This window comes from Pogona vitticeps, chromosome 7, assembly GCF_051106095.1.
Source record: "Pogona vitticeps strain Pit_001003342236 chromosome 7, PviZW2.1, whole genome shotgun sequence".
Lineage (NCBI taxonomy): Eukaryota > Metazoa > Chordata > Lepidosauria > Squamata > Agamidae > Pogona > Pogona vitticeps.
In genome coordinates, this window is record NC_135789.1 from 11,199,152 (window position 1) to 11,218,415 (window position 19,264).

The following is a 19,264-nucleotide window of genomic DNA, read 5'->3' on the forward strand; positions in this document are numbered from 1 at the left end:
GGACCCTTTGGACTTTCACAGACAGCTCGGTTTTAGTGGAAGCTTTCGCGGTACAAGGACACGTGTCCGCGCAACGCACGGACCAGGTGGTGTCTCCACGTTTAAGGAGCAGTCCCGGGCCAGGGGAAGGCTCTTGCTTCCAGAAGGGCCAGCTTCGCACATGCTCAGAGGGAAGCGGCGCAGGAAACCCCCCCCCGGAGGAAGTGACGTCACACCCGAGGGCACGCGCGCAGGAGCTACCTTCCGCTTCCAGGTGAGAGGTGGTCGCCATGGCGGTGCTGGCTTCGAATCCCAACAACCCGGTGGTGTTTTTCGACATCACCATCGGAGGCCAGGTAGGGGCCGGAGGGGCAAAAAGGGGGGAGAGGGGAGAGCCCCCCCTCCCTGGCGCCCCCCCTCACTCTCTCTTTCCCCCCTTCCTCCCCTGTTCAGGAGGTGGGCCGCATGAAGGTGGAGCTCTTCGCCGATGTGGTGCCCAAGACGGCGGAGAACTTCAGGTGAGGAGCCGAGCCAGCGAGAGGCCCGCCCAGAGCGGCCGCGCGGCCCTTCTCGCCTCCCCTGCCCCTTTCCTGCGGCTCTTCCGGGTCCTCCCCTCGCGGAGCACTGAGGCGAGGCGGCTAGAGCGGCACCTCTTTGTCCCTCGCCGAGTCCCAGAGAAGTGGGAGGAGGAACGAGGGAAGGAATGGCTGCTCCTGGGGAAGGGGGCTTGGGGACGCATCCTGAGGCCGCCCCGCCCTCCTACGCCCGGTCCAAGAGGACTTCCGTATTCGCGGGGGATCAGCTCTCATGACCCATCCCGTGGATGCTGAAAACCGCGAATGATGGCGAACGCTAGACATAGCTTGGTCTTTGGCTCCCCCTAAGGGCCAGTTCTGGAAGCGTCATCATGGTGCTGATGGGAGCAGTAAACAAATTAAAGAAAAAAAAGTTAATTTTTCACTCAGCCAGCAAGAGAGAGATTACTCTTTTAATATTTTCAGAGCAGGGATAAGTGAATTGGCAGATCCTGATCCCGTGGATAAAAGGGCCCCACTGTATTTCCTAGCTGGGACTTGATGAGCAACTGGTGGCCCTGAGGGCCAGGGTCGCCCTTGAGCCTTTTCTGTCCCAATCCTGAAGCCCTGCTTAACGCTCTTAATAATAAGGAACTGTGTTTTAAATTATTCTTGTACAATTGGATCTCCCACACCCGCACAAATATTATCCACTGATTCACTTATCTGCTGCCTGAAAATAATAAATTTAAAACCCCCAGAAATACGTAATTCCGTGTATTCTCAGGACCTATTTACCAAAAAGGGCCACGACAGGGAGCCAGAGGCCATGCTCCGTATAGCGTTCACTACTTCCCATGTTTATTGGTGTAGGGAGTGGACTGGGAGCGGATTTCCTCTTTGTCTGATTTTCCCCCTGAATTCAAGAGCGGCCCTCTTTACCACTGGTTCAGCGGGCAGGACCGCTTGCATCTGCGTGTGGTGTTTGTTGTGAGCGAACGTGACGCCGTAATTTTCTTCTCCTTTCAGGCAATTTTGCACAGGTGAATTCAGGTACGTTGACTCTGCCAATTCCTCCCCTTCTCAAAAGGGGGGGAGGGGAACCGCAAGGGAAGGAAGGAAGCCAAAAAACCCAGCAGCGCAAGCTGGGTTTAAAGGAGTGATCAGTCTCCCTGAGAGGAGCGCCCCCTCGTGTAGCCGTTTCTCCTGTTGTTTTTACTGCCCCTGGGCTTCCTGTTGAGGAGTCAAGCCTTTTTCCATGCCAAAGGTTTCATGCCTTGTCTATTTGGCAATTACCGTTGCCCCCTTGAGGAACTTTCTGCCTTGGCCCATGGTCTGTCCTTCTGTATAGATTTCATTTCTTTGGATCCTGGACAAAGTTTTCTATTACCTTTGGATTTCTGCCTTCCCTTCAGCACTCAGTTTGAAGCCTCTAGTGATTTGACCTGGAAGGAACGAAGGAGAGGCTAACCGAGGCCAAGCTGCCTGTCAAAAGTTCATTTTTCTGTAGCTCCTAGGTCCTAAGCGGTGGACCCCTCACCCTGGGGTCTCTGTCTACAAAATGGGAAATCTCTTGAGTAGGCCAATGCACCCTCTCTTTTTTCCTAGCCCATCCCATTCAGAGGAGAAAGACGAGCCTGCTGCTGACATGCCCATATGAAACTGGGGGATGAGATGGGGGGCCCCCTCTCTTCCCTCGACCCATGAAATGTGGAGCGTGTTCCTGTGCTCTTTGTCCCATCGGAGCATCCCCTGTCTCCCCCTGCTATATTTTCCTTTTTTGGAAACATCCATGTAGGATGTCTCTTTCAACAGCTGAAGGGCAGTGCACTAGGACCCCCGTATGCGTGCTGGACCAGTTACCAACTCCCTCTGCAGATGCCAAAAAACACGGATTATAGCAAATGCTATTTAAAAAGAAAAAGCGATTCCCCTCTAAGGGCCAGTTCTGGGAACGTCACAGTTGGAAATAATTATTTCTAGGATTTTTCTCTTTAAGATTTTCAGACTGTGGATCAGTGACTCCGCAGATACAGATCCTGCGGATACGGGAGCCCTGCTTTGTAGGCAAGGAACCTCTATGGTTTGAGAGCTTTTGTAAGCTTGAAGTTTTATTACTTTTACATGGGGCATTCCCAAACCACTTTAGTGTGTCTCACGAATGCCATTGAAGGTGCTGTGCAGACGTGAATTCTTTGAGGACCATGGAGATGTCGGCTCTTGTGATCTGCGCTTTTTGCCTCTTCTCAGTCTCTGTTCCCTCACCTTCCAGGAAAGACGGCGTTCCAATCGGTTACAAAGGCAGTACATTCCACAGGTATGTCTGTCTCACAATCAAAGCTATTGGTAATGACTCAGGAATGGCTTTTGGCTTTTTCTAGAGAAATGTGAGATACCCAGTGTGATGCAGTGCATAGAATAAGTCAGTTCATACCAGAGAAACGTAGATCTCCAGATATTGATGGGTTCCCCATTCAAGTCTTCCCTTTGAACCAGCCCCAGGCTTCTGCTTTGAGGTCGCGTGGCTGTGTTTGCCATTGTGGTTCTTCTTAAAGGTAGTTCCAGCTGTTACATGGCACTGCTGGGAACTGTGTATTTCGCCTCTATCTAAGGTCTTCATCATCATCATCTTAGAAGGGCAGAGCAGGAAGGGACCCGACGGGTCCTCAAGTCCAGCCCCAGTCAAGCAGGCCCAGTGAGGAATCGAACTCCCAACCTCTGGCTCCGTGATTGACACTGAGCGAAGGTCGTTCTCCAATTTCCACCTGCAGGTGTTCCCTCTGGTGCAACAAGAGAGAAGCTCAGGTCTCTGGAGGTTGTTGGTCTGTAACTCGCTCCCAGAATTTCCAAGCACGATGGCTCTTGGTCGGGGCTTCTGGGAGTTGCCGATTAATCAGAGCTGGGAACCAAAGGCTGGTTCCTCTAGTGTTGTGACACTCCCGATGCCCTTCATTCTTGTAGGTAGCTAGGGCTGTTGGGCGCATCCAGTTGACCACAGATTGCCTCCTGTTGCTTCAGACCCCAGTATACAGTAGAGGACCCAGGACCTTGGGAGGTGCTGAGCGCTCCAACGTTGGAGGCCTTCAAGAGAAAATGGGACCACCCACAGTCAGATCTGCTCTGATTTGAGATCCCTGCCTTGACAAGGGGGTGGGACTCAATGGCCTCATGGGGGCCCCTTCTGACTCCATGATGCTTGGATTCTACAGAAACTGAACCCTTTCTGGGGGGGTTCCCCCTTGCCCTTGAATATCCACCATCAGTTTCCTGTTTGTCCACCTTTAGAGGTTGATGCCCTTGAGTCTTTGAGGAGCTAATAGAAGCACGGCCGGTTTCCAGCCTTCTGCGAAGGCGGCGAGTTCCAGAGGAGCCATGAGGCTCTTGATTGGAGGGGGTGATGGTGTCTCTTGGGGTCCCTCTTGAATAACCCCCTGCAGTCTAGGTTAACCCAGGAGGGCGACACAGGAGGGTTTTCTATGGCCGTGCAGTGGTGACACCTCCTCTTTCAGTTCCCCTGAGTGGAGCTTACAAACGTGACCCTCATGGAACTACCACCACCAGAATCCCCCGGCCAGCCATGGCTGATGGGGGGGGGGATTCTGGTGGCTATAGTCCGTGAAGGTCATGTTTTAAAGCTCTGATGCTGACAACTGCAGTTCCTGTTAATTAATGGCTAATTAATCTTGCTGCTTGGTCAGTCATAGATCCACCAAATGACAGGCAATTAACTAGCAAGTTAATTAGAAAGTAACCAATTTATAAACCCACCATGCAATATCACCTCTCTCTCTCTCTCTCTCTTTAAGGGTTATAAAGGATTTCATGATCCAGGGAGGTGATTTTGTCAATGTAGGTACCCTGTGTTTTATTTTTTCCGGTTCTTCTTGTGCTTTGTTTCTAACTTAGAGGAAGAGAAGTGTGCTTGTCACCTGCCAGGGTGCATCAGCATTGTCCACGTGTACAGTAGGGCCCCCTTCCTATCTGTGGGATCGATATCCACGGATTCGCTTATCCGCTGCCAGAAAATACTAAATTAAAAACCCCAGGAATATGTATTTCTGTGTACATATTTCCAGGGTGTATTTACCATAGAGGCCCACTAGAGAGATACAGAGACTGTGCCATGGAAAAAAGCCTTCAGTACTTCCACCTTTTTGGCATCGGCTTGCAGGGCAGAAAATGGAGCCAGTTCCCCAGGCATACCATGATTCCTGCTGGATTTGAATGCGTGCCTCTGTAGGCAGGCCTTCCGAGGGCACCTAGGATTTGCCATTCTCGGTAAAGCACTTTGGTGTAAAATAAATTAATTGTCCCGCTGTGCCTGCACCTAGAACTTGCTTCCGTCTCCCCAGCCTGGTCTTGGGTGACCCTGCACTACAATTCCATCACCCAGAGCAAACTAGTTTGGAAATTCTGGTTATTCTTTTCTTATTATTCTTCTGATTATTATTATGCTGTGCAATAAAAGTAGGGGCTCACAGAGGAGAATCGCTGCACGTCCCCCAGTTGGTCCACCTCTTTCTCGTTAACTCATTAAAATCTCAGTAACTCACTCTGAGACATTAGTGGAAGAGAGAATACAAATGTTTCATGGCTTATAGTTGCGAACCAATCAACAACCAGCAAAGAACTGCCACCCACAGACTAAAGAGAGAGGAAAAGAACAATCAGCAGAGAGGCGGGGCTTTCTTTGAATCCAGAGGCGGGGAGGAATGATTGGTTCATGCTGGACAGATGGACAGTCGCCCCAGCCCAGAAAGGGCCCCCCTGGTTACTTGCCACAAGCCACAGGCAGCTTGTGATGCTGCAGATAAAACTGCAGCATAAGGGGAGGGGCGCTCCCTTCAATTCCCGAGAGATTGAATATTAGGAGGGTGCCAGGTTGTGGCTCACAAACGGATCATGCCCACAGGTGGCTCTTGTTTATTACTAGTTTGCTCTGCCACGAAACATTGCAGCATGAAGTGCTTTTCTTTGGGAGGACTTTGCAGACTCCATTGTGTACTTAGTCATAAGCCATACTGGCTGGGGATTCTGGGAGTTGTAGTCATCCAAACAGTGGTATCGCCAAGCCAGATACATGGCTGCTCTACAGAGACCCATGGGTAATCTAGACAAGGCCACTGATTCACTTATCCATGGTCTGAAACTACTGTATTAAACATATTAAAAGAAAACTCCTTTCTAAATATTTCTAAAGTCAGAAGTTACAAAGCCTGCCACTAGAGGGAACTAGAGACCACACTAAAATACTTAGTGTTTACTAGAGAAGTATATTTTCCATGTTGTCATTACACGAACTAGAGGGGGACAGAGACCACGTAGCGTTCAGTATTAAAATACAGTACTGTACTGTTTGCTATATAATGTGCTTTTTTCACCCTCTGTGGGGTGCTTGGAACTGATCTCCCACAGATATGGGGGTCCTGCCGTAAAGAGTAGTGCTGTTACTGGAACGTGACTGATCTCCAGCCGAGAAACAATTTGTAAAATTTACTTTTTGAGAAGGGGGAAGGGAGAAGGCACCCCTTTGGCCAGAGCAAACCCTCCAGCCGAAACCAGTCTGAAAGCCGATGAGGTTATAGCGTGTTTTTCCACCTGGGGAGCGGCTCGGCTCAGTTTGAAGCCCTTTGCACAGCCTGGTATGAGCAAACGAACGGCCGCCAGGGGAGGTGGTGTGACTGGTGCCCAAGTCGGGAGCGCGATAAGGCCGTTCCATACTATGACAGCCTCCTGATGGTCACAGGACTGCATAGCTTTTTAAAAAAAAATTAAAAAGGAGACTGTTGAGTTTACAGGTTGGAAGCTCAGCCGAGAGACCTGCGTGAAGTAGTGGGGTAACGAACTTTCTCCTCGTTGGAGCTTTGTAGCCTTTCCGTGGTCAAGGGTGGGACCCAAAGACATGTGTCTGCTAGCATCTGTCGAGGAGGCCGAGTGCGAATTCAGACGCCCGACCTCTGGCTCTGCAGCCAGATGCCTCACCCAGCCTTTCTTTGCAACTCCGTCTCAAGATGTGTGGCTCCTTCTGAGCGACACACGCTTGGTGTGACTACAGCAGTTCCATTACTGGAAATGAATGATAGAATCATGGGGGGCGGGAAGGGGACCTATAAGGCCATCGGGTCCGACCCCCAGTTCAGGGCAGGAATCCGGATCAAAAGGTATCTGCCAGGAGGTTGTCTTAAGTGTCTCTCTCCCCCTGAGGTCCTGGGTCCCATCGTTGTACTGCTCTAACAGTTGAGAAGTTTTTCCTGCTATTCAGCCAAAATCGGGCTCCCTGTCGCTTGAGCCCATGTCTGTCTGGTCACTGGGCAGTCACGCCCTCCCATCTCCCCAGCTCTCCTCGGCCAGTCTCCCCAGTTGGTCAAGGATGCCCTCCTTTCTCCTCAGAGCAGCCAGCTTGGTTTCAGAGGCTGAATTGCTCCTGACTCCGAGACCCTCCTGGCCCAGCCCTTACCCGGGACACACCGAGCCCTTCTGCCTTCCTGCAGAGGAACAGAAGGACGAGATTCAGGTCGCCCTGAACCACCCAGTTCTCTACCCCCAGGAGGTAGTGAGGGGAAATGCCATGGTGCTTCCCTGTCCGGTGGGGGGGGCATCACCTCCCTTTGAACACCTCCCAAGCCTGCCCCAGTTTTAGCCGCCCCGGCTCCTATTCCCGGCGGATATGGTGCAAGCACCCAGCGAGATCAGGGAGCTTGATCTGAAAAGCAAAGGGCTCAGCTGCGCACTCGCCTCCAGCGAGGGGGAAACTAGGTCAATGGAGCCCCCTGGGAAGCCAGCCTTTTTCATCATGTGGGGAGGGGGTGGGAGGACAGCGGAGCAGGGATTACGCGAAAAGCCAGGCTCCGGCTTTTTCCCGGCAGAGCAAAGGGATGGGAGCAGCACGGGTGACATTCCGGCTGAGTTTCGGCTGCCTCCGCTGAAGCAGATCTCTCTCTCTCTCTCTCTCTCTCTCTCTCTCTCTCTCTCTCTCTCTCTCTCTCTCTCTCTCTCTCTCTCTCTCTCTCTCTCACACACACACACACACACACACACACACACACACACACACACACACACACACACACACACACACACACACACACACACACACACACACACACACACACACACACACACACACACACACACACACACACACACAAAGACAAACACAAAGACAAACACAAAAGCAAGCCGAGAACTCTTTGCCGGGTGGCTACAAATGGCAGTGAGCGGCCCATCGGACGCTCCAGACTTTCAGGGGTCCCTGGAACAGAGCATCCTGTTTTTGAGGGGGGTTGCACTGTTGGGAGCAAAAAACTGGGGGGGGGGGGCTAAATGCACAATATTGTTCTCCCTGGAGTGAGACGGATGTAGCCGTTTGCCATCCTCTCTTGGGAGAGGGGACGACTAAGGGTGGACATCCTCAGTACCGGTGTGGGGGGGGCGGATTAATAGATGATGTGCCCAGCGCCTGCGTGGAAATACAAAGTGATCTGAAAACCGGACCTCGTGGCACAGTGCCAGGGTTACTTGGCAGTTTTAAAATCCTTCCCTGGTTAAAAACATCATTTATACCCTTTCCAGTGTGTCTCGCCAAGTAACTTTAATTGAAATTTAAAATAACCCGACAGAAGGCTAAGTCAAAGCATTTGGAAACCTAGGGAAGGAGGTGATTCCTGGCGTTATCGGTGTCGTTATTTTTTAAAAACTTTTATTCTATCCTATCGCATTCATGAACATACCCAACTCCAAACACAATGGACTCTGTGGGGGGTCGTGTAGTTCAGGGATTTTAAAAAAAGGATAAAAGGCGTATATGTGGACTGCTGGACTTTACAGGACGATGCCATAAGCTGTGCTTAAGAAAGCAATCATCCTGATTGTTTCTTTCCCCGTGTAGCAAATTAAAAAATTAAAACAATACTAAGCTACACGTGCCTTCTCTAGAAAGACTGATCAGCTTTCATGGGAAATGCTACTAAATGTTATCTTTCAAATTTGAAGCCTAGCTTTGATTGAGCCCTAGCGATCCGTCAGTGTCATTTGATCCAGAGAGGAAAGGCAGGGGAATGGGGCCAGGCGCAGAGAAATTGAGGGGAAAGGGAGTGGACGGACAGATGGACAGAAGGTTTCCTGCAGCCTTTAATAGGAGAAAACTGCTTTTTTTCAGCTGGATTTTCGGGTTTCAGCTCCTGAATGCTCCATTTCTAGCGGGGAAAAAACTTCTTAGTGTCTTTCTGTCTCCTCCTTTTGCCTGCAATGTATATATAATTCTATAAGACTCCCTCGTTTTCTCTTTCCAATCTTCTTTCCACAGTGATCTATTTTAAAAAAAATCCTATTCACCTGAACCATTCAATGTGTCTTATCTTTATTTATTTTTAATCTGAGCACCGCGGGGCCATTTGGGAAAAGCTGAGAAGATAACGGTGAAGGTCATTTTCTAGGGCCTTTCCACACCAGCCAAATTCCTCAAACTTTTCTGAAGTTAAATTTCCCCCCAAATCTTTTGGTGGCTCTTCTTCACGATGGCATGTTGACAGCTCAGTACGAGAGAGGTGGTCCACAACGCTAGCAGGTGGACCAATGGGCAAATGCTATTGCTGGACTACTTGTCCCATGGTCCTTCCTCAGGGACTAGACAGGCAAAGGCCGCTGGGAGATGTAGTTCAACCCCACCAAGAGGGGCATGGTTGGCCAACCCTGGTATGTAGCAGAAGTTACAATTTGGGCTGTGGTCAAAGATTCCCCAGTCAGCAGGGCCTCACTGAGGAATCAGCACAACAGGATGCTGGATTTACACTGAAGATCAGGAAAAACTTCTTAACTGTTTGAGCAGTACGACAGTGGGGCCCATGACCTTAGGGGGAGGTGGTGAGGGCTCCCACGCTGAAGGCCTTCAAGAGGAAATTGGACCACCCTCAGTCCGATTGGCTTTGCTTTGGGTTCCTGCCTTGAGCAGAGGGTTGGACTAGATGGCCTCAAGTGGACCCATCCTAACTCATTTATTCGGCGATTCTATGCAGAAACTGAACGCTTTTACCCCCTTGGCTTCCTTAAACAGGGAGACGGCACCGGTGTGGCCAGCATCTACCGGGGCCCCTTTGCCGACGAGAACTTCAAGCTGAAACACTCGGCGCCTGGCTTGCTCTCGATGGTAAGTCGGCAGACAGAGAAGAAGTTAGAGTGCAATGGGGGACCCTCTTTCTCACTCCGAGGGCCACATATCCAATTTTAGAGAATTTCCGGGGGCGGGAGAAGATGTTCCAGTAGGAGCTGCGTCAAAAATACCAGCGTATTTTACTTCAGAGCTCGTACGGCTGAGCTTTCAAGAGGGGCATTTTTGGCTCTCTAGACCAGGACGAAAGCCATACAGAATCTGAGAAGCCACTGAATGGGCATCCAGCCTGTCCCTCTGTGGCCCTGAGCAGGACCAAATGGGGACTCCCAGGAGGGTTGGCTTCAGCCCCAAGGTGAGGGGTCTCTTCCCATTAGGTTTTAGGATTTAGCTCCGTCCTATGTTTGGTCTGAAGGTTGGGCTCTGGCTGGCGAGACCTGTGCCCAACCCCCTTTCCCCAATCTGGACCTGCCCGTAGTTGGGCAGCCTTCAGTCACTCTTGGGCCTCTTCTCAGCTTAAAGGAAGAAAGACACCCAGAGAGACACAGACACCCTCCTGAGCTCCTCAGAGGAAGGTGGGTGAGGGTGACCCAGTCTTTTTTCTTAAGGAGAATTCCTGTCAGGAGGTCTGCAGAGGACCCCCTTGGGGTGACTGCAGGCTGTCCTCTCCCGCTTCCTTTTTTAAACCCGGGGGAGAGTTTCCTCTGAAAACCAAGCCCCAGAAAGCCGAACGGAGCAGCTCAGGAGTGAGGGGGAGTCCGCAGAGCCAAGAGACACTTCCCTTCATGGCACTCGTTCGGTAGAATAATTTCCCAGCCTGGCTCCGTTCTTGGCTGGGCTCTGAAGCCATCGTGCCAAACTCCAGCTTCTGAGGGAGGAGAAGCGTCCTTACATTTTGGATCCACATTTCGGGAGAGCTCCTGCCTCCTCTCCCGGCTGCGCTGGCAGTCTTTCTTCCTCCCCTGGGAACGGGTAGCCTCGGCGCAGGGCAAGTCCATTCTTTTCTCGCAAACGAACGGCAGTGACCAAGGAATGATCCCCGTCTCTTTCCTGTGTGCTTCCTCGACACCAGGCAAACAGTGGTCCCAGCACCAACGGCTGCCAGTTCTTCATCACGTGCTCCAAGTGCGACTGGCTGGATGGGAAGCACGTCGTGTTTGGTGAGTGATGGTGTTCAAGGAGAGGGTGAAACCCCCAAAGAGCCGTTTTGAGGCCCACCTGCTGGGATCCCAACTCCCAGAATTCCCCAGGCAGGATTCTGGGTATGTCAGCACACACATTGAACAGACATCTGCATTTTGCTCACCTGGAGCGCAGGGCCTAACATCTGTGCCTGCAGGGCCCTCTCCAGCCTTTCTGCCTCTTGCTAGTATCAAAGCAGAGTGGAGGAAGTTCCTGTGGTGTTTTCTGGAATTTGGAGTCTTGATGTCCTTTGAGCTCTATAGAGGGTGCCTCCCAAAGAACTACAGCTCCCAAGAGGTACCACGGAAACGTCCTTTTTCTTTCCTAGAGAAGACCTTGCAGCCTTAGGCTTTGCTCCAGGTTAGTCAGACTCAGAAGTCTATAAGTGTGTGTTTCTTGGTTGACCCGAAGAATTCTGCCTGGGGAATTCCTGGCAACTTGTGGAAGTTGTTGTCCCCCCAAAAAAATAATTCCCCAGACCTACTGGGATATGTCACACAGTTACACTAAGCTGCCACCAACCATTCCCTGTAAGAAGTCACACAGACCAGGGATGGATTTTTAAACAAATAAAAAGAATAAGGTTTATTTAAACACACACATGGAAAAATAAAACAATCAGGTGAATAAATAAAGTAACGTGGCTTATTCTCACTCATACAAGCATACAGTTTGGTTCACCCAGAACCCTTAACTTGAAGCACAGACCCTGAACCTATCAGTTCTGGCTAACCAACAGACACCTGAACCTATCAGGTTGGTACTCTGACACACAGTAGTACCCTGTCTGACACACAGACTCCCACAACAGCTTCTTCTTCCCAGCTGCTGCTTCGTCACATCCCAGTGTCTCTCAGTGTCTCATAAACTCTCCACACACGTTCCACATATATATACAGTACAGCCCCTCCTCCTGATGTCCCGCCTTCCACTCCCCATAGGATGGAACTTTCCCTCCAAACCCATGACAGACAGGTAACATCAGTGCTGTATGTAACACCTCCCCTCTTTATAAGTTGTTTTGTAGGGGGAAAGCTAACGTGCTTTTCACCAAAAAACAACCTGTATAAAATACACAACAACAGTTATACATACCATATAATACTTACTTATACTTACACTCTAAGTTAACCATAGCAATTATGCATTTAAACATTTACCATTAACATTACATCAATTTACCTTTATTCATACAAACCAAATTCAAAATCAGGTACATTTAACTTTTTGTCATCATTATATATACATAGTCCATGTTCTTTCGCCGTCTTCATTCTTCAGGTCTTCTTGATAAGGCGTCAGCAACACAGTTCACTGACCCTCTGACCACCTTCACTTCAAAGTCATAGTCCTGTAGGTTTAAAGCCCACCTCATAAGTTTGCTATTGTGGGTTTTCATTGTCTTTAACCATTGCAGTGGTGAATGGTCAGTACACAGAATAAAATGTCTTCCCCAGATGTAAGGCTTGGCCTTCTGGATCGCGTAGACTATGGCCAAACACTCCTTCTCCACGGTTGCCAAATGTGTCTCACCTTTTTGAAGTTTCCTACTCAGGTAGGACACTGGATGCTGGTCACCATTCTCATCCTCCTGGCACAGAACTGCTCCTACCCCGCTGTTAGATGCATCGGTGTAGATGATGAACTCCCGGTCGAAGTCTGGAGCACGCAGGACAGGATAGTTGATTAACGCCTCCTTCAACCTCTGGAACGCCGCCTCACAGTCGCTGGTCCACGGGATGCGGTCATCAGCCTTCTTCCTCGTCAGATCGGTCAGCGGAGCCGCAATCTCGCTAAACCTCGGGATGAACTTTCTGTAGTAGCCCACCAACCCAAGAAATGATTTGACTTTTTCCTTGGTGTTGGGTCTAGGCCAATCACGAACAGCTTCTATTTTGGCCTCCAGGGGTTTTATCATTCCTCCCCCTACCATGTGACCTAAGTATTTTATTTCTGGGCTACCCAGCTGACACTTGCTAGCCTTTACTGTTAGCCCTGCTGCACTTAACCTCTGCAGCACTAACTCCAGGTGTATCAGGTGATCTTCCCAGGTATTACTGAAGATCCCTATGTCGTCAATGTAGGCCACTGTAAAGTCACTGAGCCCTGCCAAGGTCTGGTCCATCAGCCTTTGGAATGTGGCTGGTGCATTTCTGAGACCAAAGCTCAGGACTCGAAACTCATAGAGACCAAAAGGGCTGCAAAAGGCAGTCTTTTCTTGATCCCTGGGATCAATTCTTAATTGCCAATATCCCTTTACCAGGTCCAATGATGAGATGAACCGACAACCCCCTATGGTTTCAATCAGGTTGTCTAGCCTGGGCATTGGGTAGGCATCAGGAGTGGTTACACGGTTTAATTTCCTGTAATCGACACAAAACCTAATGCTCCCATCAGGCTTGTCCACAAGGACTATCGGAGAGGACCAAGGACTAGAAGAGGGGACGATTATGTTCTCCCTAAGCATCTCGTCCAGCTCCTTCCGCACCTTGTCCCTATAGGGTCCCGTTACTCGGTATGGGGATACTGCCTGCGGGGGTGCATCCCCTGTGTGGATCCGATGCATCACTCCCTTCACTATCCCCGGCTTGTTGGAAAACACCTGTTGATATTTACTAAGCAGCATTTTTAGTTCTTGCTGCTGGTCTTGGGTGAGTGCAGGACTGATCTTTACCTCCTCTGGGTTGTATTTTACTTCCCCTCTGCCCTCCCAGAAGGGTAATTCAGCTTCCTCACTCTCAGCTGCTTTTATCGCGAATAGAACCCTCTGTTCCCCTCTGTAGTAGGGTTTTAGGGCATTCACATGAACCACCCTCCTTGCTTGGTTCTCCTCCTGCTCTATAAGGTAGTTCAGGTCTGACATCTTGGAAATGACCCTATATGGTCCTGCCCATTTGAGCTGCAGTTTATTCTCTCTGCAGGGCCTAAGCCAAAGCACTTCCTCCCCTGGGTCAAAGTGCCTCTCTCTAGCTTTGTGGTCATACCATGTTTTCTGTCTGACCTTCTGAGCTTGCAGGTTTTCTGCTGCCAGCTCTAGATTTCTCCTTAGGTCATTCATCAAGGTGTCTATGTATGTCACAACGTCTTGTGGGTCATCCTGGGTGATCTGCTCCCAATTTTGTTTGATCAAATCAAGGGGCCCTTTCACCCCTAAGTGTGCAGCAGACATGTCAGAGTGACCCCTTTGTAAGATCATGGGGCGATACTTTCCAGGTACCACCAGCTGACTTCTGATCCCACCTCCCCCTTTTGAGATATTCCTCAGGGTTTCTCTATATAAAATCCCCTTTTTCTCCAGAAATCTCACTGGGGTTTCAGGTGTTAGCTGGGCGTCAGTCACCTGTTCAAAACACTTTTGGAGAGTGGCGTCTGCCTTTTGCTCCTGTCCAAATCTGCTGTCTGTGGTTAAGGTTTCCACCACAGCTTCTGAACTCCCCTCTGCTTCCGTCTCTGGCTCATCATTACCCCCCTGAACTGTCCCTGTGGTGGCTTGTGAGCGTGTAATCACTAGCACCCGTTTCACATGTTCAGCCAGGTCATTTCCCACGAGCACGGCTGCTGGCAGAGTCGATGAAATCGCTAGCCTCCAAACTCCCCTCCAGCCTTGAAAGTTGACAGGTACCTCTGCTACTGGCAGAGAGATTACCTGCCCCTCAATCCCTGCCACCTTCATGCTCTCATTTGGGATTATAAACTCCCCAGGAATAATATCTGGATGGCACAGGGTTACCTGGGAACAAGTGTCCCGCAGCCCCCTATACTGACGGTCAAGTATTCCTACGTCCACCCCTGCTGTCTCAAACAACTGAGAATCTGTTTTTACCAGCAAGCAGCGCTTTACTTCCACAAGAGGACCATTTTCCTCAGCCTGATCAGCAGAGGTAGCTGTCCCAGACTGAGTAGCCATGGCAACAGGCTCCCTCAGTGACACTGAGCCTTGCTCTTTCTGGACACAGAACACAGCTTTTGGCTTGGTCCCACTAGAATTCTGAGGCACCATTCCTTTTAGCTGCTTTAATTTCTCACACTCTGAGATTAGATGACCCTTTCCCTGACAGAAATAGCATTTTCTGGTGTATTTTGATTCTCTCTCATCTTGTTTTGGTTTTCCCTCCAAAATCTGAGGTCTTAGTTTCATGTCTGAGGGCTTCCCTTCACCATGGGCCCCTCCCCCTTGCTGGCTTTTCCCTGGTCCCTGAGAGTACTTGCTGTAGGTTTCTTTGGGTTTACCTACAGATTTCCCCTCACCCAAGGGCTTTCTTATTTGGGAAATAAAATCTGCGATCTCTGCGGCTGCTGCCACAGATTTCGGTTTCCTTTCCCTCACCTGGAATTTCAATTCCCCATGCAGGACTGAATAGAACTGTTCCAGTGCTATCAAGTCTTTAAGCTGCTCATAGGTCTCTGTCCCTTCCTGCGATAGCCATTTCTCAAGCAGCCTCACCAATTGGGCCCCCACTTGGGTAAAAGTCTGTTCTGGTTTCTTGGTGAGGGACCTGAATCTTTGTCTCAGCTGTTCCGCATTTATCCCATGTCTGGCAAACACCAGTTTTTTAAACTCTGCAAAATCTTTCATCAGTTCCTCAGGCATCTCGGCATAAACCTCAGCCAGGCTACCACTGATTAAAGATCGCATGATGGTCATCTTCTCAGTTTCCCTCACTGAGAAGTCCACAAACGCTCTTTCCACTAAGGAAAAGAACACCTCAGGACAATCTCCCTTGTGGTACACAGGGAATTTCTTCAGGTCAGCTTTAGACAGTTGGCCTCCCTCAGAATCCCTATTATTATTATTGTTCTGGTTCATCAGTTCCAGTTTTCTTAATTCAAACGCCATTTTCTCTCTCTCCATTCTTTCTTCTCTCTCCATTCTCTCTCTCTCTCTCTCTAATTCAAATGCCATTTTCTCTCTCTCTAATCTTTCCTCCATTTCCCTCACCCTCAGTTCATGCTGTTGGGCTAGGATCAATTTTCTAAGTTCTGGGTTCTGCTCTCCTGTGCTGTCACCTTGCACTGAGCCAAATTCATCCTCAGAACCTTGGTCAATCTGGGGGTCTTTCACGTCACTCATTTCGGCCATCTGGCTTCGAGTCAAGGGCATAATCCCCCCTCAGAACAGGCCGCTTTAAAAAGTCAAGCCTCAAAATAAAACGACCACTTTTTTCCTTCTTGCCTCAGAACCAGCTCTCCCTAGAGATTGCTGCTGTTCTTCAGTACTAAACTTGCAACAGTATCGAGTCAGAGCCTACCCCCCTCTGCTGGGCCTCTCAGCTGGCAAGCTAGATCACTGTTACTACGCAGTTTTGCCTCAGCTTTTTCCCGCCAAAACTAGGCTGCCTCAGAGCACCTTAATCTAAGTCTCCCCAGTTGGCACGTTCTTCTACTAGCGCACCTCCCCGTGAGGTACACCTAGAAGATTACCTACGCGCCTCAGACTGTCCCTGACTAGACCCCCCTTGCTCTGGGCACACTTGCCAAGGCTTTGCTGGACCACTGGACAACTGGACCAGTCGTATCCCACACGCTGGACACCAATCAATGTGACAAACCCAGACCTACTGGGATATGTCACACAGTTACACTAAGCTGCCACCAACCATTCCCTGTAAGAAGTCACACAGACCAGGGATGGATTTTAACAAATAAAAAGAATAAGGTTTATTTAAACACACACATGGAAAAATAAAACAATCAGGTGAATAAATAAAGTAACGTGGCTTATTCTCACTCATACAAGCATACAGTTTGGTTCACCCAGAACCCTTAACTTGAAGCACAGACCCTGAACCTATCAGTTCTGGCTAACCCACAGACACCTGAACCTATCAGGTTGGTACTCTGACACACAGTAGTACCCTGTCTGACACACAGACTCCCACAACAGCTTCTTCTTCCCAGCTGCTGCTTCGTCACATCCCAGTGTCTCTCAGTGTCTCATAAACTCTCCACACACGTTCCACATATATATACAGTACAGCCCCTCCTCCTGATGTCCCGCCTTCCACTCCCCATAGGATGGAACTTTCCCTCCAAACCCATGACAGACAGGTAACATCAGTGCTGTATGTAACAGACCTTGCAGCCTTAGGCTTTGCTCCAGGTTAGTCAGACTCAGAAGTCTATAAGTGTGTGTTTCTTGGTTGACCCGAAGAATTCTGCCTGGGGAATTCCTGGCAACTTGTGGAAGTTGTTGTCCCCCCAAAAAAATAATTCCCCTGCAAATCTGTATTTCATACAATTCCATCCCTGGTTAGCTATGTTTCTTATCTTTTATTCCCCACCCAAAAGAAAAGTGTGTGTATTCCCAAGAATTTCCCTTTCCTTTTTGTGTCATTTTCCTGCGATAGGAATTTAAATTTGCTTGTGAATTTGAAATTGCTCCGGTAATAAAACCAGTTTTCTCTTTTCTTAACCTGACAGGTAAAATAATTGATGGCCTGCTTGTCATGAGGAAAATTGAAGTAAGTGCTACCCAACAACCTGGTTTCAGAAGCCGTGGAGGGTCAGACCTGGTTGGTACTTGTGGGAGAAATCGCCCCGGGGATGTCAGGGGTCTCGAGGGACAGGAGGCAGTAATCCTGCCTGACGCCCGAGGGCCATTGCCTGCCGATCAGAGTTGGTAGTCCTGGAAGAGAGGGGTCCGGGCCTGAATCGGGATCGATGCCACAGTCTCGACGATGGCCGGTTTTCATCAATTCGGGGCCAACAAGGGGCGTTGCAAGCAAAACTTTTTTAAAAAAAGCTTAAAGACAGATGTTCACCGCCACTGTTCCTGGTTTTCAGATGGTGGGGAAGGGGTGGCCTCAGCCACCTTGGGAACGGGTGCTGAGCCGGTCTGCTGGTAACGCTGCCTTCTCTCCCCCCAGAATGTGCCCACGGGCCCAAATAACAAACCCAAGCTGCCTGTCGTGATTGCCCAGTGTGGGGAGATGTAGGATGAAGGCAAGCCCTCAGGTAGGTCCCCACCTTCCCTCAGCAGAGCTGAAGATGCAGCAGGAGCAGCCTCATGGGCCGGCTTCGGTCTTTGCAAAGAGAAATAGGCTGCCCGGCGGAGGCACAGGATCTGGGAAATGAGTGGCAGGATGGCGCTTTTGCCTGATGTATATAGTTCAGTTTTTCCGTCCACATAGAAGGCGGCTTCCCATCAGTGTTCATTTAGTATACAGTGTCTTAACCTAGCTTGCTGCCTCGGTGGCTTTGAAACCACGTTCAGTGGGGCAGAGCCTGAAAGAATCTGAGAGCCAAATTAAATGTTTATAAGGTCAAGAAGAGGGTCTCGGATTCCTTTATCACGCTTTGCTGGGTGGTTCACGGCGGCAACAAACAGGCTGACTCACCTTGAAAATGCAGGCCAAGGTCCCACTCTTAACTAACCCAAAGGTCCCTTTGGGTGACTTCGCTTTCTCTAGGACAGGCTCAATAAATTATAGAAAAGGGGTTACGAATACAGCCAATAGATATACAGAATGGAATCCTGTTTGTCCGAATTGCATAGGATTTGTTGCACAAAGTCATTAGCCTTTTAAAGGCAAGGACACGCACCTCCCTTAGGGAAGGAGGGGCGGCAAAGGGTCCCTGAGCCCCTTTTGCTTGCCAAGGCCCCACTGTGGGCCCCATTGATCTTCCTGAAGTTCACTTTGGGGCATAAACCCCAGATCCTGGAGTTGGACTATCCAGGAGCAGTTAGATTTGCCTAACATTGGGGGCCTGGAAGAGGTCCCCTCCTTCCTTAAGTCTGTGGCAAGTGTTCACTCCCACAGGGCCCATTTCAACACAGTTGAACCCGTGGCAGCTGATGTAGGGGGGCGGGACTACCCACGATTAACATGAGTTTTTTCTCGGCGGCTATCAACACCTGGTGAAAGGGCTGGGTTGGAGAAATGGAACTGATTTCTTTCCAATGTCGCCATGATGACTAATTCTTCCTCCTCCCCCCCCCCCCCCCGGTTCCAGGCCTGTTCATCTTGGACCATCACCACTTCCCGATTGCTTCATCCTTGCTTTGATCTTCTGCCTCATCCATTCCAAGCTTTTATTTTTTTTTTCCTTCCCCATGTAAATAAAGACGATTCTTTAATTGCCGGAGTTATTCCCACCAAATCATCCTCTGGGGAGGATTCTCTAGTCTAGGCCGTTGCCTGGCATGGTTTCATGAAAGCCCGCCCATTGGGATCTGCAAGGCCAGCTTGTGTGTGGGAAACCGTTAGGATACGCCGCTCATTATTTGATACTTAGGTGCAGTTTGTCTCATTCCACTCAAAGGAGGAGGAAACAAAGAAGAATCCCAGGGGGGGGGGGGGGAGAGTGGTGAAAAGACCCATGGAACCCCAAAGGGTAGATTTTGAGTATAGCTGTCGTCAGCTGTGATTAAGCTTTTTGACTCTTCTCCTCTACATCTAGTGTATTTTTAATTGACTTATTATATAGAATGACCTTACGGTCCATAGAAGACAAGTGGCTCACAAACCAAAGATTAAGCTAC

At 49.7% G+C, this 19,264-nt stretch overlaps 1 protein-coding gene across 1 annotated transcript; it reads left to right on the forward strand.

Annotated features, from left to right (window-relative positions):
* The first annotated feature begins 195 nt into the window (after positions 1-195).
* PPIH (peptidylprolyl isomerase H) lies at positions 196-18,859 on the forward strand. Its single transcript, XM_020781150.3, has 10 exons — positions 196-335; positions 433-497; positions 1,524-1,547; positions 2,767-2,811; positions 4,301-4,343; positions 9,547-9,639; positions 10,673-10,760; positions 17,203-17,243; positions 17,649-17,736; positions 18,736-18,859. Exons 1-9 carry the CDS (start codon positions 270-272, stop codon positions 17,715-17,717), a joined length of 534 nt encoding a protein of 177 aa, XP_020636809.1. The 5' UTR covers positions 196-269; the 3' UTR covers positions 17,718-17,736; positions 18,736-18,859.
* The last annotated feature ends 405 nt before the right edge of the window (positions 18,860-19,264 follow it).

What these genes read in the sequence shown, in the direction of transcription:
- PPIH (XM_020781150.3), top strand. Translation starts at nt 270, where the DNA reads ATGGCGGTGCTGGCTTCGAATCCCAACAACCCGGTGGTGTTTTTCGAC. An exon ending in AAAGGCAGTACATTCCACAG is followed by an intron (nt 2,812 to 4,300) that starts GTATGTCTGTCT and finishes TCTCTCTTTAAG; the next exon opens with GGTTATAAAGGATTTCATGA. An exon ending in TGGGAAGCACGTCGTGTTTG is followed by an intron (nt 10,761 to 17,202) that starts GTGAGTGATGGT and finishes TTAACCTGACAG; the next exon opens with GTAAAATAATTGATGGCCTG.